At 38.0% G+C, this 26236-nt stretch overlaps 1 protein-coding gene across 18 annotated transcripts in view; it reads right to left on the bottom strand.

Moving 5' to 3' along the window:
* Positions 1 to 25853, bottom strand: part of LOC119230871 (tigger transposable element-derived protein 1-like) — an 80034-nt gene extending 54181 nt beyond the window's left edge. For 3 of the 18 annotated variants that reach the window (XR_008549756.1, XR_005121824.2, XR_005121825.2), the window contains exons 1-3: positions 25784 to 25853; positions 22959 to 23116; positions 14014 to 14139 (exon numbers count right to left, since the gene is read on the bottom strand). Coding sequence is in view for 13 of the 18 variants with exons in the window: in XM_054689794.1 (XP_054545769.1) it covers positions 12247 to 13191 (945 nt within the window). In the remaining 5 variants the exon portion in view is untranslated. Of the gene's footprint in view, positions 1 to 4951; positions 5100 to 10078; positions 14140 to 17456; positions 17622 to 22461; positions 22811 to 22949; positions 23117 to 23905; positions 24654 to 25609; positions 25739 to 25783 lie in introns of those variants that run through there. The other 15 variants (XR_008549755.1, XM_054689794.1, XM_037492419.2 and 12 more) reach the window with 15 other exon arrangements.
* Positions 25854 to 26236: the final 383 nt, after the last annotated feature.

The following is a 26236-nucleotide window of genomic DNA, read 5'->3' on the forward strand; positions in this document are numbered from 1 at the left end:
GGTGACATCACCCCAAGCTCAATCAATATTCTCCATGCAGTATTAGATATTTTAATACTTCCAAGACTGCATTAAGTATCATTGTCATTTAGATAGTCTGGGCAGGCAAATATCCTCTTCAGGTAGGAGTATTATCTAGAGATATAAAAAATACGTAACGATAAAAGGGTAATTCTTGAAGAGGTTATGAATTGATAGCAGTTACTAAAAAATACATTAAGGAAATACTGATGGAAGGGGTAGACATATCCACAATTATAGCTGAAGAACTACTTTCTCAAAAAGTATACCAGAAAGACTGGGATCAACATGGCAGCAGAGAAACACTACAAGTTAAGTTCTCCCATAAAAACGATTAATAGGGAAGAAAAGCGGCAGGTCCCTGCGAGAACCAGGACACAAAAGATAAATGGCGACTCTGGCAAACTGCCTGAAGAGGAAATTTGCAATAAAAGGGGAGGAAAAGAGAGGAAAGCATCATAACCCTGCTACCCTCCCCCACCCACAAAGCAGGCACTCTCCAACCAACTGAAAGGAGAAAGAAAAAAATATCCAAACAAAAACAAAACACAAGAGATCAAGCAGGACAGTGAGTGGAAAGGAACTACTGCAGGCACCACATCCCGTGACTAAAAACGATGGAGAACCATGCAGGAATTGCCATGGATGCAGTCGGCCTCCACTGGAGGAAGATAAGGACGCTGCTGAGAGACCTGCAAATAGCCAAAGGCCAGCCGGTAAACTTGTGCGGAAAAGCTCCGCAGGATCGAAAAGCAAATGCAGATCACGGCTGCCCAGGTCTCCGCGACTTAGGTTTGTGGGGAGAGCAGCAGGAGCCTTCACTGAAGTGAATGACCCCCACTGGGTAATCAAAAACCAGGCGCCCGGGCACAGGAACAGGGTGCAAAAGTCACCATTTCTGTGGACACTGAGCTGGGCTACTGCAGTGTCCTGGATCCGAGGGCTTCAGAGCTGAGAACCAGGCATGAAATTCGGGGCATGGCATCCCCACGATGCACAGCACAGGGCAGACACAGCACCCCACGCTGTTCAGCCATTCCACGCCACCCCCACTTAGTTCCCCAGAGACCACGGGAAAAAGCATAGGTCTGCAAGGATACAAGGAAAGATCTCTGGTGCCACCAACTTCCTTATAGTCAGAAGCCAGGGTTTCCAAAACCACCCTCGGGCTCTGAGAGGGGGTGGGCCACGCAAACAGGGGTAAGAAGGGAAACAAGGCGTGGAGCAAGACCCCATTCTGGAACTGAGAGCCAGGCACAGGATCCAGGCCCTGAGATATGCCAGAACAGTGGGTACTGCACAGGGTGACAGCCCTCGTTTTGAATCTGAGACCCTGAGATTGAGAACTAGAGTGCAGAATTCAGGGCACTGGATCCACGCAGTTGTGGGCACAGCACCGGATGAACACGGGGAAGACACAGAACCCAGCGTGAGAAATAGCTCCTGTGTCAAGATGCCCCTCTCCCCACCTGCTTTTCTCAGCTAACTACAGGGGAAAAGCACAGGTCAGCAACTACAGGTCTCTGGTGCCACCTAGTGACCAGAGCAAAATCACCAACTAGCTGATCACCTGCTGGAACTGAGTACATACAGAAGGAGGGAACTGTAAGAGACAGTGCCCAGAGCCTCCCTGGAGGCACAGGCTTTTGAGCACAACGCTGTGAAGCTGTCCTGAGCCTCTGCAGTGCCAGTTCAATCCCCACCGGCCTTGGAGCAACCCACATGGCGAGGAGACCTCTCCTGTCTAACCCGCTGCTCCCTTCAGCAGTGTATTTCGTCAGTTTGCCTGTTCTGTTCCCCGCTTTGTCTCTGGTGAATCCTCTCACCCAGCTGCACATCTGGCCTATACCCCGGTTCTTGTATAAATAAAATAAATCTATTCAAAAAAAAAATGAGACAGTGCCCAGCAACACAGCAGCAGCATCAACACCCTGGTGGAGTTTTGGCCTAACAGTGCTGGTCTCAGTCTAGTAAACAGTTTGCGACACCCCTGAAGGAGCAATCCAAAGAGATGCCCACCAACACCGGTGGCACAACGCCCCAATGCATAGAACTACTTAGAAAGCAAACAGCAGGGAGAAGGAAAAATACAGATAGCCTAGCAAGCCCACAGGAAGAGGACACAACACACACAAAAAAAGCAGTGACCAGAATTCAACAACAACGACATGGAAGAACTTCTTGGCCTGTCAGAGAATTTAGAATCATCATAATTAAAAAGAGTAAAGAATATGAAAAAGAAAAAAATGACATGAGACAAATAATCAGTGAACAGAAGAACAAAAATGAGACCTTAAAAAAAAATAAAAGAAAAAGAGGAGATCAAAAGATTACCAGAGGAGACAGAGAGCTCTTGGAAAAGCACTGAAAACAGAATTGAGGAAATGGAAGAATGGATCAGTACTCTCAAAGATACAGAAATAAAAAAAAAAAAAAAAAAGAGAAAAAGAGAGAGAAGTACAAAAAGAAGAATGAAGACAATTTTGACAATTATCAGACTCCATGAAGAGAGGAAATGTAAGAGTTACAGGTATTCCAGAAGGGGAGGAGAGAGACAAAGGAACTGAGAAATTATTCAAAGAGATAATTGAAGAAAACTTCTCAAACATGAAAAAGGAGATAAATATAGACATACAAGAAGTGGGAAGAACACCCATTACCACAATGAAAATAAAACTACAGCAAGACACATAACAGTAAAGCTTGCAAGAGTCCAAGATAAGGAAAAAATAATGACACTAACAAGGGGGAAGAAATAGATAATTTATAAGGGAAAATCAATCAGGTTAACCTTAGACTTCTCTGAAGAAATACTACGGGCAAGAAGAGAATGGAGTAACATAATCAACAAACTTCAACACAGCAAATGTCAACCAAGAATACTTTACCCTGCAAAGATCTCCTTCTTCAATGAAGAAAAAATATGGACCTTCTTAGACCAACTAAACCGCCACTCCAAAAAATTCTACAAGAAGTCCTAAAGCCAAAACCAACAGAGGAATGAACAAGAAGAACAGAATAAAGCAAGGAATAAAATAACAAAAAAGACAAAGAAAATGTCAAACACAGTTGCCAACATATCAATATTAACTCTAAATGTAAAGGGATTAAACTCATCAATAAAAAGACAGAGAGTAGCAGTCTGGATTAAAAAGCAAAATCCAACCTTCTGCTGTCTCCAGGAAACACATCTAACAACAAAAGGAAAACACTGACTGAAAGTAAAAGGTTGGAGAACAATCCTACAAACAAGTGGACCAAAAAAGAAAGCAGGAACAGCTAGACTTATATCAGATGAAATAGACTTCAAATCAAAAGAGGTAAAAGAGACATAGACGGACACTACATTATGATCAAGGGGACAATGCATCAGGAAGATATAACACTCCTCATCATATTCTCACCAAAAGAAGAAGCACCAAAATATATTAGACAATCATCATCAGCTCTGAAAACAGACATTAAAGAAAATACATATATAGTGGGAGACTTTAACACCCCACTGTCACCCAATGGACACATAACGAAACAAAAAATAAACAAAGACACTAGAGCCCAAATAAAGACATAGAACTCATGGACTTAACATCATCTATAGGACACTGCACCCCAAAAAATCTGAGTACACATTTTGCTCAAGTGCGCACAGATCATTCTCCAGAATAGATCACATACTGGGCACAAGACAAACATCAACAGATACATAAAGATCAAAATCATTTCAACTATCTTCTCTGATCATAAAGGCATCAAACTAGAAATAAATCATGAAAAGAAAACAAGGGATACGCCCATTTCATGGAGATTGAAATCCACACTACAGGAAGACCACTGGACTAATGAGATCAAAGAAGAAATTAAAAAATACTTTGAGTTGAACAACAAGGAGGACACCACTTTCCAGAATGTATGGGATGCAGTAAAAGCAGTAATAAGAGGAAAATATATAGCAATACAAGCTCACATTAAAAAACTAGTAAGAACTCAAAGAAACAACCTACTCTCAAATCTCAAAGAGCTAGAAAAAGAACAACAACAACAAAAAACCTAAAGCCAGTAGAAAAAAGGAAATAATAAAAATCAAAGCAGAAATAAATGAAATAGAAATTAAAAAACACAATCCAAAAGATCAATGAAACCAAAAGTTGGTTCTTTGAAAAAATAAACAAAATAGACAAACCCCTAGCCAGGCTCACAAAGAAAAAAATGGGAGAAAACATATATAAATAGGATTATAAATGAAAGAGGAGAAATCACAACAGACTCAGCAGAAATCAAAAGAACAATCAGAGATTACTATGAACACTTATATGCAAACAAATTCAACAACCCAGAAGAGATCGACAAATTCCTAGAATGATATAATCATCCAAAGCTGGACAAAGAAGAAATAGAACAACTAAAAAGACCAATTACAAGCAGCAAAATTGAGGCAGTAATCACTCGCCAAAAACAAAAGCCCAGGCCCTGACAGCTTCACAAATGAATTGTACCAAATGTTCAGCAGTGAATTAGTGCCTATTCTAAATAAACTCTTTCAAAAAATTGAAAAAAAAGGAATACTACCAAATACATTCTATGAAGCCAACATTACACTAATAAAACCAAATAAAGACAGCACACAAAAAAAGAAAATTACAGGCCAGTCTCCCTAATGAACATTGATGCAAAAATCCTCAACAAAATCCTTGCCAACAGAATCCAACAATGCATCAAAAGGATAATATACCACGACCAAGTGGGATTCATCCCAGGGGCACAAGGATGGTTCAACATATGAAAAAAATTGATCAGTGTAATCCAACAAATCAACAAAAAGAAAAATAAAAACCATATGATCATATCAATAGATGCTGAGAAAGCATTCAACAAAGTCCAACATCCATTTATGATGAAGGCCCTTGAAATTCTCGGGATAGAAGGAACATACCTTAACATCATAAAAGCCATATGTGACACATTGACTGCCAATATTATCCTCGATGGTGGAAAGCTGAAGGCCTTTCCTTTAAGATCAGGAACAAGACAAGGATGTCCTTCCTTTCTCACCACTGCTCTTCAGTATAATACTGGAACTCCTAGGCAGGGCAATAAGACAAGAGAAAGACATACAAGGAATCCAAATAGGGAAAGAAGAAGTAAAACTATCACTATTTGCAGACGATAGGACAATATATGTAGAGAAACCTAAAAACTCCACAGAAAAACTACTCAAAATAATCAACCAGTTTGTAATGTAGCAGGATACAAAATCAACACACGAAAATCAGTAGCCTTCCTATACACAAACAAACAATCTGAAGAAGAAATAAAGAAAACCATCCCTTTTATAATTGAAACAAAAAAATCAAATACTTGAAAATAAACTTAACAAGAGAGGTAAAGGACCTATACAAAGAAAATTATAAAACACTGTTAAAAGAAATTTAAGAAGACACAAAGAAATGGTAAGATATCCCCTGCTCATGGATTGGAAGAATTAACATTATTAAAATGGCCATCCTACCAAAAGCAATTTATAGATTCAATGTTATTCCAATAAAAATCTCAATGACATTCTTCAAAGATATAGAACAAATACCGATGAAATTCATATGGAATCACAAAAAAACACGAATAGCCACAGCTCTACTGATGCAAACAAAAGAGAAAGGAGGTATCACACTTCCAAACTTCAAGCCATACTACAAAGCCATAATAATTTAAACAGTTTGGTATTGGCACAAAAACAGGCACACAGACCAATAGAACCGAATAGAGAGCCCAGAAATAAAGCCACACTTATATGGACAACTAATCTTTGACAAAGGGGCAAAGAATATGCAGTGGAACACAGAGAGTTTGTTCAATAAATGGTGCTGGGAAAACTGGACCACCACATGCTAAAAAGTGAAACTAGACCACTACCTCTCACCTTGCACAAAAATCAACTCAAAATGGATAAAAGAACTGGACATAAGACCTGAAACCATAAAATATATAGAAGAAAATATAATTAAAACACTACAAGACATCTCAAAAATATCCTTAAAGACTCATCACCCAAAGCAAAGAAAGTCAAGGAAAAGATAATTATCTGGGATTACATCAAATTGAAAAGATTCTGTACAGCAAAAGAAACATTAACCAAAACAGAGAGACACCCCACTGATTGGGGAAAAAATCTTTGCACTCCATTCAACTAAAGGACTGATCACAAAGATATACAAAGAACTCACATGGCTCAACAAAAACAAAATAAATAATCCAGTCAAGAAATGGGCAGAAGAACTTAAAAGACATTTCTCCAAAGAAGAAATGCAAATGGCCAACAGGCATATGAAAAAATGTTCAACATCCCTTATAATCAGGGAAATGCAAATCAAAATCACACTGAGATACAAACTTACACCAGTAAGAATGGCACATATCAAACAAGCAACAACAAATGTTGGCGAGGATGTGGTGAAAAAGGAACTCGCCTACATTGCTGGTGGGAGCGCAAACTGGTCCAACCACTATGGAAAGCTGTGTGGAGGTTCCTCAGTCTACTAAAGATGGAGCTACCATACGACCTGGCAATTCCACTACTAGGCATCTACCCAAAGGACACAAAAACATTGATTCAAAAGAACACCTGTACCTCCATGTTTACTGCAGCACTATTTACATTCTCAGATGAGCCAAAAATAAAAAAAAACTTGTCATCAGCCTAATTACTTTGAAAGAATGCCTAAAGAAAGTTCTCTAAATAGACTGCAAATGTTGAGTAAGATTCTAGAAAAAAGAATAAAAAGGGTAAAAAAAATATATGCAATTCAATAGGTTTTCCTCCTCTTACATTTCATAAACTGATGATGGCTGAAATAAAAAGTATAATAATGATATAGTTCTCAGTCTGCAGAGAAAATACTTAAAAATAATTATATTATAAATGAGAGAAGGTAAAAGAAAGTATACTTCACTCAAAGGGGTAAAATTTTAACAGAAGCAAACTTGGTAATTCATATAAAAAGAATATCTACAGCAACCACTAAAAAAAACTGTAAGGAAACACTCTCATAAATACTAAAACAGATAAAATGGAACTCAAAAGTTGTTCGAGTAACCCATAAAGAATGCGGAAAAACAAAAAAGAACAAAAGAAAATAATAAACAGCACACCTAAGACTTAACATGCCAATAACTACATAAAGTGTAATGATCTAAACAGGGGCCTCCCTCATGGTAAAAGGGGTTAAGTGTCATCACTAGGAAGCTATCCACAGCTACTGTAGCACCAGTTCAATCTCAGGCCAGGGAGGTGACCCACATGGTGCAGCAGACCTCTCCTGTCTTGCCCGCTGCTCCCCTCAGCAGTGTATTTCAGTCAATCTGCCTGTTGTGCTCCCCACTGTCTCTGGTGAATCCCTCACCCCCTGCACCTCTGGCTACACCCTAGCTCTTGTATGCATAAATAAATTATTTTTTTTTAAAAAATGTAATGATCTAAACACACATTTTGACAGAAATAGATATATTTAAAATATAATCCAGCTATATTTAGTAGCCCACCCTCGCCCCCAGTGAGTTTCACTGTGTGTCTGTTACCCACACTGAAAAGAGTTTTTAAATATTCCTCCTCAACACAGAGTACTAATTACAATAAAGTAAAAATCAAAATCAACAAGCAACTATAAACCAGAGATATACTATGGGGAAAGGGGGTTGGGCGTGAGGGGAGGAGGGCAGGAGGGACTTGGTCAAAATAAGGGGGATTGGGAATTGTATGGGGAATATAACCAATATGAAAATGCATACATTGTGCAAAAATGAAAAATGATGTATAAAATATATAAAATAAATTAAATTAAAAAAATTCCTCCTCAATGTATATCTCATACCAGAAGGAGGTAGAATACAGATATTTTAAGAGGCAGAGCTAGAGAGAGACCATATTCACATAACTTTTATTGTAGTATATTACTGTAACTGGCCCATTTTATTAGTTATTGTGTTAATCTCTTACTATGCCTAACTTATAAATTTTACCACAGGAATGTAAGTACAGAAAAAAAACATAGTATATACAGGGTTCAGAACTATAGTTTCAGGCATCCACTAGGTGGTTTTAGAACTTATCTCCACAGATAGGGAACTATGGTGCTGTGTATAAGAAACTCATTTCAAAGTAGTGATATAGGTAAGTTGAAAGTAATAGGACAGAAAAAGATATAGCATGCAATCAATACAGATAAAGGAGAATGCTGAGCAACAAATATTAACAGACATAGAAGGAAAATTGCTTAGTTATTAAAGGTAAAATCAACTAAAACATAGGAATACTGAATATGTATATCACAAAGCTTCAAAAAATATAAAACAAAAGGAGACCTAAAAAAGGAGAAAGATAAATCTATAATTATAGTTAGACCTTTCAACACCCATTTCCAACAACTAATAGAACTAGACAGAAAATAACTATGGATATACAACTCAACAATACCATCAGCTAGCAAGATCTAATAGACATTTAAAAAACTCTCTACTCAAGAGACTCAAAAAAACTCTCTACTATAATCTGCAGGGGCATTAAAAGAAAATAAAATGCTTTAACAGATTTGAAAGAGAGTGTGCTTTAAACTAAAAATAAATAACAGCAAGTACAGAAAAATTTCCAAAATATTCTGAACCTAAGAACCTTCTCCCAATAATCCTTCAAAGAGGAAGTCTCAAGGGAAATAAAAAAAATACACTGGAAAAAATACAATGACAACACAACATATCAAAATCTGTAGGATGGAAATTTATACCAACTAAATTCTTACACGAAAAACAGAAAAAGTCTCACACATTCATGTCAAGAAATTAGAAACAGCACAGCAAAATAATGCTCAAATAGACAGAATTAATGCCTGTTTAATAAAAATCCCAAAAGAACTAGGAATTAAGAATGTCTTCAACTCAATAAAGAACATCTATAAAAAACATATAGTTAATAGTGAATTTAGTAATGGAAGAATGACTGCCTTCCCCCAAGTACTAGGAACAAATCAGAGAGCATATCTGTTCTCACCAATGTTATTCAATACAGTAAACTTAAAGATATTATGCTAAGAAGCCAGATAGAGAAATACTGTACAAATCCACTTATATTTACTTTGAATAGTCAAATTAATAGAGGCAATGGTTATACTGACTCGGGGGAGAGAGGAATGGAGAGTTAGCAAGTAACAGGTAGTTTCAGTTGATGAAGATGAAAATGTTTTGGAGATAGATGTTTATGATGGCTGCATAATAAAATGAATATATTTAATCCCACAGCATTCTACGTGTGACAATTTTTATGATGGTACATTTTTTAAAAAGATTTATTTATTTATTTATACAAGAACCGGGGTACAGACCAGATGCGTGGGAGGGTGAGAGGACTCACCAGAGACAGTGTGGGGAACAGAAGAGGCAGACTGATGAAATACACTGCTGAGGGGAGCAGCGGGCAAGACAGGAGAGGTCTGCCGCGCCATGTGGGACCCTCGCCGGCAAGGCCGGGATTGAACCAGTGCAGCAGAGGCTGCAGACAGCTTCACAGCGCTGCGCTCAACAGCCTGTGCCACCACCAGGGGAGGCCCTTTATACATTTTATGTATATTTTATGTACATTTTATGTACATTTTACCTCAGTAATAGAAAGAAAAGAAAATTTCACTCTTAATGAAAAACTTCCCGCCAGGTTCAGATAGCTTCAATGGTGAATTCTCCTAAAAATTTAAGGAAAAATTATTCTCTCCCATCTCTGCAAGGAAATAGTAGAAATGGTTCAACTCACTCTGTAACACAAGTATTACCATATTATTGAATCCATAAGGAGACAATGCAGGAAAATCTAGAATACAGATGCAAAAATCCTTAAAATGTTAGTGAACCAAATCTAAGAATACAAAAATATAATATAGTATGATTAAGTGGGTTTCTTCCCAGGAATTTAAGAATGAATGCAAGTTCAAAGATCAATAAAATTTACAATAGTGACTGAATAAAAAGAAAAACCATATTATTAGCTTAATAGATACAGAAAGAACATTTGAGAAATTCAATGAGGACTATCAAATCAATGAATTAAAAAACTTTGAGCAGACTAGGAAACTTCTACAAGCATATAAAAAGCAGCTTTAAAAAACCCAACTACTTTAGGCCTCCTGGGTGGTGCAGGGGTTAAATACACAGTGTGATCAAGCTATAGCCAGCCACTGCAGCTCAAGTCCATGCCCAGCCGACCAGGGAGAAATCCACATGGCACAGACCTCTTCTGTCTCACCTGCTGCTCCCCTCAGTAGTGTATTTCAGTAGATCCACCTGTTCTGTTCCCACTCTGTCTCTGGTGAATCCTTTTACCCCAGCACCTCTAGCCTACACCCCAGTTCTTGTATGCATAAATATATAAATCTTAAAAAAAAAAACTACTTTAATTAATTATAACATGGTGAAGAATGACCACTTTACCCCTAAGATTAGAAACAAGACATGCATCTTCCTGTACCACTTGTAGTCAATGTAACACTAGTGGTCCTAGCCAGTTATTAAAGAAAAGGAAATAAAAGGCATACAGTTTAGTATTAAAGAAGTGACAGATCTTTATTCATAAATAAAATAATTAAACATGTAACACATCCATGGGAATCTTGAAAAGATCTGCTAGAATAAATAGATGGGTTAAGTTACAAAACACACTGTCAGTATACATAAATCAGCTAGAATATCTACATACTGCCAACAAATAATTGGAAATTGAAATAGTAAAATACATGCCATTTATACCACCTCCAAAATCATGAACTCCACCTAACAAATTATGTGTAACACATATACAGTGTATGCTATGAATCACTGCAAAGAAAAATTAAAGTCTTAAAGGGAGACAGCTATCATTTTAATGGATCAGAAGACTCAATATTGTGAAGATGTAAGTGTCCCCAGACAATTGTGAAGACTCAAGATTATCTCAATCAGAATTCCAAGGAAAGTTTTCAATGAAATTGACAGGAAGTCCTTAAACTGATATTGAAATGATTAAGTATAATAATAAACATAACTTTATAATGAAAAGGTGTTGACACACAGACCTATCAAACAGAATAGAGTTCACACACACAGAAGTAAAGACACAAGTTCACTTTGTTTTTGACAAAATGCCAAGGAAGTCCATTAGAAAAGTAGTAATTCTCTAGCAAATTGCTGTTGATATAACTACCCAGAGATGTGAAAAATGAGTCAAAACTCTTACTTCACTCCATATAGAAAAATTACTTCGTAACATGTGGAAAAATTAACTGACAGTGAATTATATGTCTCCATGTAAAATTATAATGTCTTTAAGATAATATTTTTAATGACCTTGTGTTAGGCAAAAATATCTTTTAAAAAAGACACAAAAACCATGAATATGAAAAAAAATACCTTAAAAAACAAATGAAATCAAGACTTTCTAAGACTGCAAGAAAGTCAGAATAAGCACACAGAGGCAGAAAACATTAACTCAATATTTATCTGATAATGGTCTTGTACCTAGATAATATAAAGGAGTCTTTCAACTATATAAGACCAAAAATCTTCAATTTTTAAAAATATACATTAAAGTTTTGAGTAGACTTCAGAAAAAGAAAATATATGAATGGCCAAAAATACATGAAATTAGAAACCATTAGTTAAATTAGTTAAATTAGAAACCATAATCATTAGGAAAATACAAATAAAACTGAACAAGAATCAAAGAATCTTTATCACAAAAAATTAAAAATATGACTCAAACTACTAAATATTGATGAGGATGTAGAACAAATAGGACTATCACACACTGCTAAAGGTCATGCAAATAGGCACAGCACTTTGAAAACATCTGGCAATTTCTTATAAAGTTACCATAAGATCAGTAATACCATACTTATACATATTTACACAAGAAAATGAAAACAAATATAAATCCAAAGACTTGTAACTAAATGGACATAAGAGCTTTATTCCTAACAGCCCAAAGAGAAAAAATCCTACATCTATCGACTAGTATAGGCACATGTTGGACATACTGTAGGTTTGGTTTCAGATCACCAAAATAAAGCAATCACTGCAACAAAACAAGATACACAGAATTTTTGGTTTTTCAGTACATATAAAAGCTATGTCTATAATATAGTCTTTTAAGTGTGCAATAGCATTTATCTATAAAAAATGTATATACCTGAATTTAAATATACTTTATTGCTAAAAATGCTAACCATCATCTGAGTTTATAGTGAGTCGTAATCGTTTTGCTGATGGAGAATCTTGCCTTGAAGTTGATGGCTGCTCACTGATGAGAGTGGTGGTTGCTGAAGGTTGGAGTGACTGTGGTAATTTTTTAAAATAAGACAACAATGAAGTTTGCCGCATTGATTCATTCCTTCTTTCACGAAAGATTTCTCTGTAGCATTCAATGCTGCTTGACAGCATTTTACCCACAGTAGAACTTCTTTCAAAATTAGAGTCAATCCTCTCAAATCCTGCTGCTGCTTTATCAACTAAGTTTATGTAATATTCTAAATCTTTTGTTGTCATTTCAACATTGTTTTCAGTACCATCACCAGGAACAGATTCCATCTTACATAAGCCTGCTCCATTTACATTAAAAATTTGCTGTTTAGTATAGTTACCTTCATCAATTATCTTTGCAAGATCTTCCCGGTAAATTCCTGCAGCTCCTACATCAGCACTTGGTGTTTCAGCTTGCATTTTTAGGTTATGGAGACAGCTTCTTTCCTTAAACCTCATAAACCAACCTCTGCTAGCTTCAAACTTTTCCTCTGCAGCTTCTTCCCCTCTCTCAGCCTTCATAGAATTAAAGAGAGTTAGGGCCTTGCTCTGGATTAGGCTCTGGCTTAAGGGAATGTTGTGGCTGGTTTGGGCTTCTATCCAGACCACTAAAACTTTCTCCATATCAGCAATAAGGCTGTTTCGTTTTCTAATCATTCGTGTGTTCACTGGAGTACCGCTTTTAATTTCCTTCAAAAACTTTTCCTTTGCATTCACAACCTGGCTAACTGTTTGGCGCAAAAGGCCTAGCTTTCGGCCTATCTCAGCTTTAGACAAACCTTCCTCACTCAGTTTAATCATTTCTAGCTTTTGATTTAAAGTGAGAGATGTGCGGTTCTTTCTTTCACTTGAAGACTTAGATGCCATTGTAGGCTCTTTAATTGGTGCAACTTCAATATTGTTATATCTCGGGGAAGAGGAGAAGGAGAGACACTGGGGAATGGCAAGTGGTGGAGCAGTCAGAATATATACAACACTTATTAATTAAGTACACAGTCCTATATGGGTTCTGAATGTGACATCCCAAAACAATTTTAATACTAATACCAAAAACTACTGACCACAGACCACAACAGATATTGTTTTAAATATTGTGAGCATTACCAAAATGTCGCACAGAGAAATAAAGTGGGTACTTGCTATTGGAAAAATAGCGACAACACTCTTACTCAATGCAGCATGGCTATACTATACTTTACCAAAAACACAGTATCTGTGAAGCACAAAAAAGGAAAATCCCATATAATGTAGTACACACATCTATAATGTATATGTATGCAAAATATTACCACTTATGAACAAGAAAAATGTACACAAATACATGCATAAATTTCAAAAGCTAAGTGGAAAAAAGAAAAAAAAATTCTGCATGAGGTATATAGAGGAGCAAAATTGCTGTCGTAGAAAGTAGTAAAGTAGTTCAGTGGTTCACAGGAGTTGGGAGTGATGGAGAAGAGTAACTGCAAAAGGTTGTAGGGACATTTTTTGAGGTGACAAAAATATTTTACATGATTATTTAGGTGGAGGTAATCACCTGTAGACATTTCTGAAACTGATCATGTTATATGCTGAAAATTACTGACTTCTTATTTTCTGTTAATTAAATCTCAACACAAAATAATTAAGAAATTTAACAGGAAAGAGAAAACAGATTTGCATTCTAGGAGTTACATGGTAAGGGCTGCTCACCCACTGAGACAAGGTGGCTGTAGTTCTCCAGCATCACGTCTCTGTACAGGGCCCTCTGCGCAGGACCATGTACTGCCACTCATCCTGGGTGAACTCCACAGTCACGTCCTTGAATGACAGAGATGCCTGTAAAGCACATTTTTTTCTTTTCGGTCTGAAGGGTATGAAAAATACTTTAAAATTTAATTTATGTCAGATTTGCAATGCTGAGAATATTTATGTGGATATATTTATTATTTATTTATTATGCAACTTCTTGCATGGCAATCCAAATTTACAAAATTACCATTGCGTAAGTTATACAAAATTGCAGCACTTTTGGCTACCTCAAAGTAGCACATTAGGCTGGTTAATATAAATATTGTGGCTCCCTGTTGGATAGACACAAAATCTCTACATCCACTCGTTAATGCATACTAAGCAACAAGGCATTGTTAAATAAAAACAGCAAAAATTGCTGCAATTTAGGCCTTGTAACCAATGACACATGAAAAAAATTACTTCACCTATGCACATTCACTTAGTCTTCCACCATTTAACATCTTAACTAAAACTTTACATATGTGACAAATTGCTAACAAAAATACTAAAATTCTATATTTGGTATATACTTATGCATGAGCAAACAAAAGATGCAGTGAGATCTACAGCTACAAAAGCCCGAATATGATTTATGGAATTGTTGAATCATTAAAAAAAAATGAAAATATAAACTTATTGTAGACCCCCATGTACCATACAACTATAAACAGTAAAGAATTAAAGGCCTCCTCAATGGCGCAGCGGTTGAGTGCTGGGTTGCGAAGCTGCCTGCGGCATCTGCAGCACTGGTTCGATCCCCAGCTGCTCCCCGGCCACCAGAGGAGGGTCCTGCATGGCACGTAGACCTCTCCTGCCGCCCGCTGCTCCCTTCAGTAGTGTACTTCGTCAGTCTGCCTGTTCTGTTCCCCGCTCTGGCTCTGGTGAATTCTCTCACCCTCCCACGCTTCTGACTGTACCCAGTGCTTGTATAAATAAATAAATAAATAAATAAATAAATAAATAAATAAATAAATAAATGAATAAATAAATAAATAAATAAATAAATAAATCTTTAAAAAAAAAAAATTAAAAAGTTAGGCATTGCCATCCCAACAGATATTAAAGGCAATATCTTTAATACATTATATTTAAAGGGCTATCATATTTTAAAGTCAATTATGTCCACAGGTTTTTTAAAAATTAAAAAAAAACCTATAAGCTGTGTTAAATCAAAGCACTTACTTGTAAAATACAGTGGTAATGCCCTTGAATTTTTCTTTAAAAATTACAATACACTACAAATATCAGAGCTGTGAAGTTATCTAGAATAGTCTGAGCTCTTTGGACTTTTATTATGTTAAAATAGTGATATTTTTAGTATTTACATTATTGTATGCTCCAGTGCAGAGTACAGGGTGTATTAAAGCATATACCATTTGCATATATGTACATCGCTGGTGGATGAAAAATGTCTCTTAGCATTAATACTTAATTTTAGGGCCTCCCTGGTCATGTAAGGGGTAAAGACACAACCTATAAGGCTATCAGCAGCCACTGCAGCATGAGTTCAATCCCCGGCCAGGGAGCTGCCCACATGGCGCAGCAGGCCTCTGCTGACTTGCCCGCTGCTCCCCTCAAGCAGTGTGTTTCAGTCAATCTGCCTGTTCTGTTCCCCACTCTGTCTCTGGTGCATCCTCTCACCACTTCCCCACCCAACATCTCTGACCTGTACCCCAGTTCTTGTATGCATAAATAAATAAATAAATAAATAACTTAATTTTTAGCCTCTGCTTTTATTAACCATACTCTAGAACTATTATATAAGTAATTCTCTCTTGTCATAGTGGAAAGTGATTAGAATATGTAAACTGATATAGTAGTTTCCATCCACCTCTTAAAGGATACCACCACAGGAAAGTACATTTAAGATACTGGTAGGTTTAACAAAATTAAACTATTGAATTGAGCAACAGTTCTTCAGACCTTCACAGAGCTCCAATGTTTTTAGTACATTTAAACAGCTGAAATGATGACTTTTGCTGGCCTTCCTGTTGTAGAGCAACCCCGATACGAAACAGGGTGCCTGACTGTGGGTCCTCACCCGCATGCTTAAAAGGACTTATCAATGCTCTACTGCAGGCACACACGAAAGGTTAATAAAAGGTTTATTTACAAGGGAAGGGCAAATGAGGAAATGTACAGCTCAGGGAGAAAAGTGGGAGACAAAAGTTTTAAATGCATCCTACCCGATCCGCCGATCAGGAATCCCAAATGGCACTCTGAGCGCTGGCCGCAAGCCAGGAGCCATGAAGCCAGGAGGCGAGCGACAGAGCCAGAGACCCCAAGGCCCACGTGTTTGGTTTTTATACCCAAAGTGGCTGCTTAACGCCACCCTCAGGTCCCAGCCACCTTCCCTTTGGTGGTGATGGGATTTGTCTTTACCAATGTCTTGATGGCTTTAGTCTGGAGTAGGGGTGGGGTCCACAAAGCCTGTATGGGATTATCTCAGGACATCCTTTCCCCCTAACATTCCCAGGTATTGGGAATTTTTCAATTTGCCACACGAGGTCATAAAAGAGCTCATTAACATTTATTTTTGACTTTGCAAAATAAATGCAGTTGTTCTGCTGTCTTGATAGATTTGACCTTCTTTCTTTCCTACAATTCTTACACCTTCCAAGTCACACTTCTTACTAACCAGAATCAGTAGCACCTCACTGGTGACTTTTTTTTTTAAAGATTTATTTATTTATTTATTTATTTAATATTTTTGTTTATTTATTTATTTGTTGATTTGTTTATTTATACATACAAGTACTGGGTACAGTCAGAAGTGCGGGAGGGTGAGAGAATTCACCAGAGCCAGAGCAGGAAACAGTACAAGCAGATTGACGATACACTGCTGAGGGGAGCAGCGGGCGGCAGGAGAGGTCTGCGCGCCATGTGGGACCCTTGCCCGGTGGCCAGGGATCGAACAGGCGCTGCAGAGGCTGTGGGCAGCTTTGCAATCCAGCGCTCAACCGCTGTGCCACGGGGGAGGCCCTCATTGGTGACTTTTAACTCAAAATACATGTTCTCTCAGATTTTGAAAATCACTAAATATGGATTGTACTGTAATGGAATAAACTTATACAAAGCCTTGTCCATTTTTCATGTACAAATCCCTCACTACTACTAATTGCTCTATAGTATCCAAGATTTCAAGCACACACTGTTACACATCTATTTCTGTTTGTTTTCTGTAACAGTCTTCCACCCTAGTATATTTTTCAACTAAAATTCCTTGATCTGTATAGTCAGAGCAGATTTTTCAAGCCTCATGAGTCAAGAGCCACTATTTTATATTAAGGCATAGTACAAATTTGTCAAAAGCACATCCCTCTCACACTGTCACTAGGTCATAGCAGCCAGCCTCCCAGCACCTTGAACTCCTTCCACGTCACTGTTCCTGACACCACAGGGGTCCTGCCACATCTGCCACTGCTCTGGCTGAATTACAGGCCTGAATCTGGGCAACATTTGGCAGTGCTGCCTTAATGTCAGGTGTTCAATCTTATTTTCACTTCGCCTACAAGGGGAGTAGACTACTGCAAAAAATTTAAAACAAAATTTTAACAAAAGATGTCTACTATGACTTTATCATTATCTTACACTTTGGAGCTTCTCATATAATTGGTACAAATATTATTCTCTAACACGATGTATTTGTATTTACTTATAATTTAACATATAAACTAGCAATTAGTGTACCACTGATAAAGTTTATTGCTAATTTTTTAAGATAGAATTTTAACTAAGCTTTCTGTCATCTTTTCATATACGCCACTGCACAGTCCTAGAGTACACATAATCCTAGAGGTAGTACACATGATAAAATTTGTCTTTCAGAAAAAATGTTTTGTAGGAAAAGTCAAAAAAGTCCTAGGGGGCAAAATGGAAGAGACCAATTTAAGGATGTCTAAGGCATTATGCTAACTGAAATGAGTCAGAAAGAGAAAAATACCATTTAATCTCTCTTGTATGTGATTATTTAAAAAAAAAAAAAACTACTAGAAATTGATGGTTTCTAGAGGTGGGGGATGAGACAAAATAGGTGATTTTTTTTTGGTTCAAATGAATTAAATTTCAGGACCTCCCTGGTGGCGCAAGGGGTTAAGCACCACCCTATGAAGCAATTTGCAGCCTCTGCAGCACGAGTTCCATCCCTAGCCGGCCAGGGAGCAACCCACATGGTGCAGTAGACCTCTCCTGTCTTGCCCGCTGCTTCCTTCGGCAGTGTATTTCAGTAGATCTGCCTGTTCTGCTCCCCACTCTGGTGAATCCTCTCATCCCCCTGCACCTCTGGCCTGTACCCAGCTCTCGTATGCATAAATAAATGAATCTTAAAAAAAAAAAAAAATCCTTAAAAAATAATTAAATCTAAAAAGAAAGAGACTCTATATTAAAATAAAACAATGAGACCGAAGAATGAGAAACGAACTGATCCCTATAAGAGAAAAGAACAAATTTTGATCTTTTTTTTTTGTGTGTGTGTGTGCAGTCATACATAGGTAAGTTTCTTGAGCAATGAGGTAAACGCTAACATCACTATCTGATAATGCCATTATTATATATATATATATATATATATATATATATGTATGTATGTATATATCCCTGGTTACTGGCACAAAGTTCTTAAAAACACCTAAGTTATGAGAGCACAAGGAGCATCTTTTGCTCTAATGAGGAAACTTTGGGTGGGTTCCTAGATGGGTGCTGGTCACCAAGCCATCATCATGAATTGGAAATTCTTAGCCCCACTTCGCTAAAGATGAGAAAGGGGCTGCAAATAAAGTGAATAATTGATTATGCCATAAAAATCCTCAAAATACAAGGTTCAGAAATTTAAAATGTTGAACACATCCACATATTGGCAAGGTCATGGGGACAGAGGCTCCTATGCTCTCCAGACCTCATCCTGTTTATCTCTTTATAGGGCTCTATCCTTTAACATATCCTTTAGTAAACTGGTAAAGGTCTCTCCCTGAGTACTGTGAGCCACTGTAACAAATTAATTAAAACCCAGAGGTCTAGGGAATCTCAACATTTTTTTTCTTTACAAAAAATTTCAAAACTATGAAACGATTATACTATTAATTTTTAGATTTTACACCAGCAGGCTTACTCCCAGCTACATTATACCATCCTAATTGGTGTCTTACTACTACCTCAACTCACAAATGAAATATTTACATGTATTTTCTGAAAAGGTGGAAAACACAAAATTACAAAAAAAAGTGTTAATATCCCTAACTATACTTGGTAATACATTTTTGCCCATTTTGTGTAGTGGTAATAAAAAGAGTAAATTTTGTTAACAGAGCACTTACTGAAGAAAATTCAATTTATGAAAGTTCAGCAGTTATTCTGGATGCCTTTCATTTTTGTTGCTTTAAATTATCAGTTACTAATAAAAGCCTGAGTTTGATTTGCAATTGCTATGAAATTTAAAACTTGAAAAGATTACAACTTATGTAATAAACTGCATTTGAAAACAATCTTTATTTATTTATTATTTATTTATACAAGCACTGGGTATAGTCAGAAGCACGGGAGGGTGAGAGGATTCACCAGAGCCAGAGAGCGGTGAGCAGAACAGGCAGACTGACGAAACACTGGTGAGGGGAGCAGTGGGCAGCAGGAGAGGTCTGTTGTGCCATGTGGGACCCTCACCAGCCGCCGGGGATCGAACTGGTGCTACAGAGGCTGCGGCAGCTTCGCAGCCCAGCGCTCAACCGCTGCACCACTGGGGAGGCCCTTGAAAACAATCTTTAAAAATTTTTCTCTCTACCATCCCTTGTGCACCTATCCTTTACCCTCTCACTTCCCTCTTAAACTCAAGAGCCCACAAGATGTTTGTTGATGTCTAGTAGTTTCCGAAAGTATTTCAAGTTGTCAAAGTGTCTGTTATATAAATGTCCAGTGTTTGCTTTCATTGTTCTGACTTTTTCTGCTGCACATAATTCCACCAAAGTCCCTCCAAATGGGTGTATTTCATCCTTTCTTGTGGCTATGTAATAGTCCATGGTATGTGCATACCACAGCTCTTTGATCTATTCATCTATTGTAAATTTAGGCTGTTTCCATATTCTAGCTATTGTAAATACTGCTGTTGTGAATAATGTGGAACACATGAGTTTTTCTGTTGACAGTATTATATTCTGTGGATATATGCCCAAGAGTAGGGCTGTTGGGTCATATGGTATTTCCAGTTTTAATTTTTTAAGGTTAATCCAGGTTGCTTTCCATAATGGTTTCATCAGTATACATTTCCACCAACAGTGCAACAGGGTTCCTTTTTTCTTGCATCCTCTCTAGCATTTGTTCTTGGGGGTCTTTCTGATATATGCCATTATCACAGGGGTGAGGTGGTATCTCATTATAGTTTTAATCTATATCTCTCTTATTAGGAGAGTGATCAATATTATTTTCATGTGTCCTTTGGCCTTATGGATAGCCTCTTTAGTAAAAGATATGCCCATTTGTTAACTGGATTATTTGCTTTTTTTAAGAGAGCCTCACAATTTTAATTGATAGAGCAGAAGCACAGGTGACAATCTGACTTGCAAATGGCATCTGAAGTGAGTGGCAAACAGTCTTGTGGGAATGATGCTTAAACCTGTGGGAGCAGATATTTATAGGCAGCTAGAGTCAGAACTGAATTAAATGTAGAACACCTATCTTATGTTGCACAGAATTGCGTGGTGGGGAAAAACCCATACATATTGAACAGAAGTGTCAGAAACAAAGTATGTGAGTAGTAAAGGAGACATACAGGAGAAAGACTACTGAAAAGGGACAGAGTGAAGCAGATGTTGTTCATTTGTACTTTATCTGTGAGCATACAAATGGAATTAGACTCTGTACTGCTAGTTAGAAGATTCTGGAATACAAGGGAGGTCTAAAACAGATGTATAGACTAGGTGCAATCATGCACAAATCAGAGCGCATTTTGATGAGAGAAAAGTGGATTCTAAAACTTCTTTAAAGAGGGAAAGGGCATAGAATATCCAGTAAAATTATTAAAAAAAACAAACACAAACACAAAGGTTGGGAGATTCACGTTACTGATTACAAGACTTGTTTTAAAACAACAGTTTTCAAGACATTATGGTGTTACTGACACAGATCAACAGAAAAAAATACTAATCCAGAAAAAGAACCACAAAGAATACAAATCAATTGATTCCAAATAGAGGAGCTGATGCAATTCAGTGGAGAAGATATTTCTCTCTCAACAAATGTGCTTCAAACCATCACACATGTAAGCAAAATTTACAAATCTTATAACAACATAAGAAAATCTTTCTGACTTCGGTTTAGGGAAAAAAAATTTACATATTACAAAAAAAGCATAACTTATAAAAAGATTAAAACATTTAAAAATTTGATCAACTAAATGCTTCTGCTCTTTGAAAGACACAGGATGAGAGAAAAACATAGGAGATACCATGATCATTTAATAACCAATTCTAATATGCAAATCTTCACCCAAAATTCCTCCACAAAAAGCAGGAATTTTTTTCTCATATAACTTACAGTAAGAAAAAACATTAAGCGAAGAAAAAAGTATACTTTTTTTAAAAATTAGCTGCTCTAACCATAAAATCAAAATTGCATAGGATAACAAGAAGTTATAGCTCATCTGACAGGTGATACAAAAATGAATCCTAGCAGAAAGATTCATTCCTAGGTAACATATACACATACATATGCTACATATATTCATCAGCAAGCAGAGCATACACAGAAAAATCGACAATAAAATATTAGAAAATCCATTATGCTACTCACAGTATTTATAGATTAAAGGAAATAAGCTATATCTTCATTCCAGTACATTAAAAAAAAGTATTCAATACAATTCAAAGTATAATCATGATGACACAGAACACTAAGCAAACTGCTAACTGGAAGGAATATACTCATCAACAAAGAACCATGAGTAAACATCAGAGCAAATGTTCAAACTGTATTTTCCCAAGACTACCTTTATTTTTAATCTCTCCTTTACCATTCAATGTAAGAACACTTAAAAATCTCATAAATCTGTGACAATGCAAAGTGGGGAATGAGTAAATAGTTCACCCTACATGTTGCTCTTGGGAGAGAGGAGAGAATTGGAAGGGTCAGCTGGGAGGCCTGGACCTGGCAGAGGAAGAACCACCTAGTTACACAACACTCAGGAGAGGTCATGTGGACCAAAACCGACAGCTTTTCATGTACTAAATATAAACTTTTCTACAACTAAACAGAAATTCAGTTGTTTTTCTGAAAAATTAACAGAAAGAACACAAGACCCGAAGGTCTTGCTCTTTCATTACAATTAATCCAGGAAAATACTAGGTTGCAGTTGGAAACTATATTCCTAATAAGATTGCTTACCTCAAAAGGGAGAATGGTCACAGAAAGCCCAGTAAAAGGAACATGAAGTGCTTTAAGGCAACAATTTTCATAGGTTTTCACTGTGTTAATTTCTCGAAAGGTTATATTCATAAGATGCTTGGTGATTTGTAGGAGTCATCAGCACTATGCTGTCCTGGCTCTATGACAAAACGGGTTTCAACTCATAAGTCACTGAAACTCTCAGGTCCAATTTCCTTAAAGGATTCAAGAATCAGAAGTAGATAATAATGAAACCCCTGGTTGAGCTACCATTTTGAGAATCTGTTGAGGTCATTGTAAGACAGTCATGCCACATGTGGTGATGGGTACATTTAGAGAAGCACAGCATCTGTAAAGAATGAAGAATGAAGGGACTGGAGGCCATTTAGCAATGCTGGAGACAATTCCAACTCCTAGCTGTTGACATTCTCCCCCTCAGAAGCTATCCCACGAAGTGGCCATTGCTAGACAAGACATACTGGACCTACCCAGCTTACCTCCCTCTACTCAAGGATGGCTCAAATCCTCCATTGTCACAGTGTGGTGGCTTCTGGATGTGGTTACATGTCCAAATCTGGGCAGGGGGATCAAGAACTTCTGATCAGGTAAATGTGGCACTATTCCATTCTGCTATTTTCCCTTCTCCTCTGAAGCTCTGGAGAAGAAAGTGAAAACAGAGGTGTCCTCTTCCAGGTAAAATTCCAAGAGACCTCCTGATTCCTATGTCATAAGAACAGCTTTGCAGTGTGACGTTTCTCAAGAGACCAAAATTGGATCTGCAATACAACCCAGCAATCTACCAAAAACATACAAAAACACCAATACGAAAGGAAACAGCAGCACTATTTACAGTAGCCAAGATATAGAAATAACCTAAATGCCTCCAAACAGATGAGCAGATCAAGTTGTGTTATATATACAAAATACTCAGCAACCAAAAAAGATAAACTCATGCCATTTGCAGTAACATGGATAGAGGTAGAAGGGATTATGCTAAATGAAACAAGTCAGAAAAAGACCAGTCATTTATATGTGGAATATAGAAAAATAAAAGGGTCAAAGACAAACTTTAAAGCCAGCCTTGAAAACTGACCATAGATGTATGGTTTTCAGACAGAGAGGGGGAGGAAAGAGAAGACCAGGTTAGGGGTGGAGAGCATAATGCATAATGGACTTTGGTGGAGGACTATGGGTACTTTGTTGATGGGAGTTCTATGGGACTACACCCGAGAGGGGAAATCCCATACCATGAAAAACACTGGCAAGGGTGTGCAACAGGGGTACTTTAATAACAATAATTAAAAAAAAAAAAACAAAAACTGTTTTATTCTAAAATAAATTTTTTCTCATATTTGGGGCCTGGGTCTGAAAATCAAATTTACTTTTGCAGTCACAAACTTGTGGAGTTTACTCTAATTTCAGACTTAAAACACAGTCCACCAACCTGTTCTGCAGGAGTTAGGAGCCTCTGTCTGGCCCAAGAATTCTGGGGAGACAACAGAAATTCCATTGTACTGCATTCGCATTCCCTACCAATTTTATCCTTGGGTATTCAGGGACAGGTCACTCTACCAAGTGCTCTGCAAGTTGTAACACTGGTTTGGGGGCAGGTATGATGTTCAGGTGAAGCCTGAGATTGAAAGTAACTGCCCTTGGACCTACCCAAAGGACACAAAAATATTGATTCAAAAGAACACCTGTTCCCCTATGTTTATTGCAGGACTATTTACAATAGGTTTAAAACCTGGAAACAATCCAACTGCCCAAAAATAGATGACTGGATCAAGAAGATGTGGTATATAAACACAATGGAATATTATTCAGCAATCAAAAAAGATAATCTCAAGCCCTTTGCAGCAACGTGGATGGAATTAGAAGGAATTATGCTCAGTGAAATAAGCCAGAAGGAAAAAGAAAAATATCGGATGGTTTCACTTATAACAGGAATATCGGGAAACCAAATAAGACATCAATGTAAAAAAATAACAACAGTAAAATACACAACAAAGCAAAAACAGACAATTATAAACCAGAGACATCCTGTAGGGGAGGAGGAGGGAGAGGGATCAGAGGGAGGGAGGGAGGAGCACAGGGGACTGTGGTGATGGTGCTGGGGTGCACTGGTGAAGGAAACTCTATGGGGACTACACCTGAGGTGGTGTGGGGAAGCAAATATTGTTTAAGAATGACCAATGATGTAAAAAATAAAAAAAAAATTTAATATTAAAAAAAAAAGTAACTGCCCTTGAATTGGAGCTCACTTACTGCCAACTTGTGATCTGAGCACCAATGTGAGTCTTGGTTGCTTTATTTTTTTAATTATGTTTTTTGGAAATTTAGGGCATCATAATGTGGTTGTGAAGTTTACATAAGCCCCTCAAATAGAACAAAGTGTCTTCTGAATATAGCTGTCCCTCGGCTGTGTATTTACTTTACAGGTGCTAACTATCTCTCAGAAGCACGCCCCTATTTTCAGATTGAGTGTTAAAAAGGAGACAGCAAGCCCAAAATGCAGTCACTCCGCTAAACTCTCCCTTCACCCCCCAGCTGAAGACTTTGTAACTCATTTAACTGGAGGTTCAGACCACTGCCAAGAATGGAATATTAAAGTAATCAATTTAGAATTTCTTGTCCTATACTAGTAAGGCATCTGCCCCCGCCCCCCCCCCCGCCCCACTCCCCCTTTCCTTAAGTGAAAGTAACCTTGCCTGAAAAAAATCCTTTGTTTTCTTTGACTTTCAAGCTCTTAGGTCCACCTACCATTTTGTGACATTCTGGTCTCTTTCTACTTTTAGTAAATGGGATGCTGCCCAATTTATGAATTATAATCTGATAAAGTCAATTAGACCTTCAAATTTGTTCCTGCGGATTTTGGTTTGTCACCTGAGAAACCTGTCACTTGCTTAGGTTACTTATCTCGTCCCCGAATAAAGGAGGTTGACTTGGAATTTACCAGGATCTTCCTGGCTTCACAGGTAGGGTTCTCACTGCAAACCCATCATCCCCGCTTTCTGGAGCGCTCCCCATCACGTTAGAAACCCAGTTTCACAGTCTCCACACCAGGGAAGGCCGCTCCCCGAGCTGACTGCAAGCAGAGCTCTGCACCCGGCCTCGCCCACCCAGGACGCACGCAGCACCTGCTTCCAACCTGGCTCAGTCCCTCCGCCCAGGGAACCCGAGGGGCAGGGTCCCGACTGACTGAAGTCTCCAGGGTCCCGCCTGGGGGGAGACCACACTTTCTGAGCCGCCTCCACTGGGCACAAACCCACGCCTTCGCCCTGGCCCCTGGCCACGCAGATTTCTCCGCACCCCGCACGCTCACCTGACCTATTGCGGCGAAGCCGCGCCGAGAGACGCGCCACAGGACGCAGCGCGCCGCGAGCGGAAGCCCGGAGGCGGGACCAGGGCTGCACATGCGCAGGCGGGGCAAAAGGACCCGTTCCCAGAGGGCTGTGCGAGAAAGGCCGCTTCGCAGAAGTCTGCTTTTCGTTTTCCTTAGAATTGGTGCCTTCTTCTTGGGTGGTTGCGCAGCTTTTAAGGTTTTGTTTTGTTTTTTTGTTTGTTTGCTTTTTGTTTTTTTAGGTCGTTGACAGATCTTCTTGACCTCTTCTACCCACCTGTCTCAGACCCCCCCTCCCCCCGATATTAGCGATTAAACCTCAGTTTATCGCTAAATACGGGCTGGTCCTCCATCAAATTCGGATTGAGTAAACAGCTTCCGAAGACCCTGGAGAAAGTAGGAAATTTGAATAATGGGTTACAGTTAAAAATAATA

This window comes from Talpa occidentalis, unplaced genomic scaffold, assembly GCF_014898055.3.
Source record: "Talpa occidentalis isolate TD23 unplaced genomic scaffold, MPIMG_talOcc4v2.1 talOcc4.7, whole genome shotgun sequence".
Classification (NCBI taxonomy): domain Eukaryota; kingdom Metazoa; phylum Chordata; class Mammalia; order Eulipotyphla; family Talpidae; genus Talpa; species Talpa occidentalis.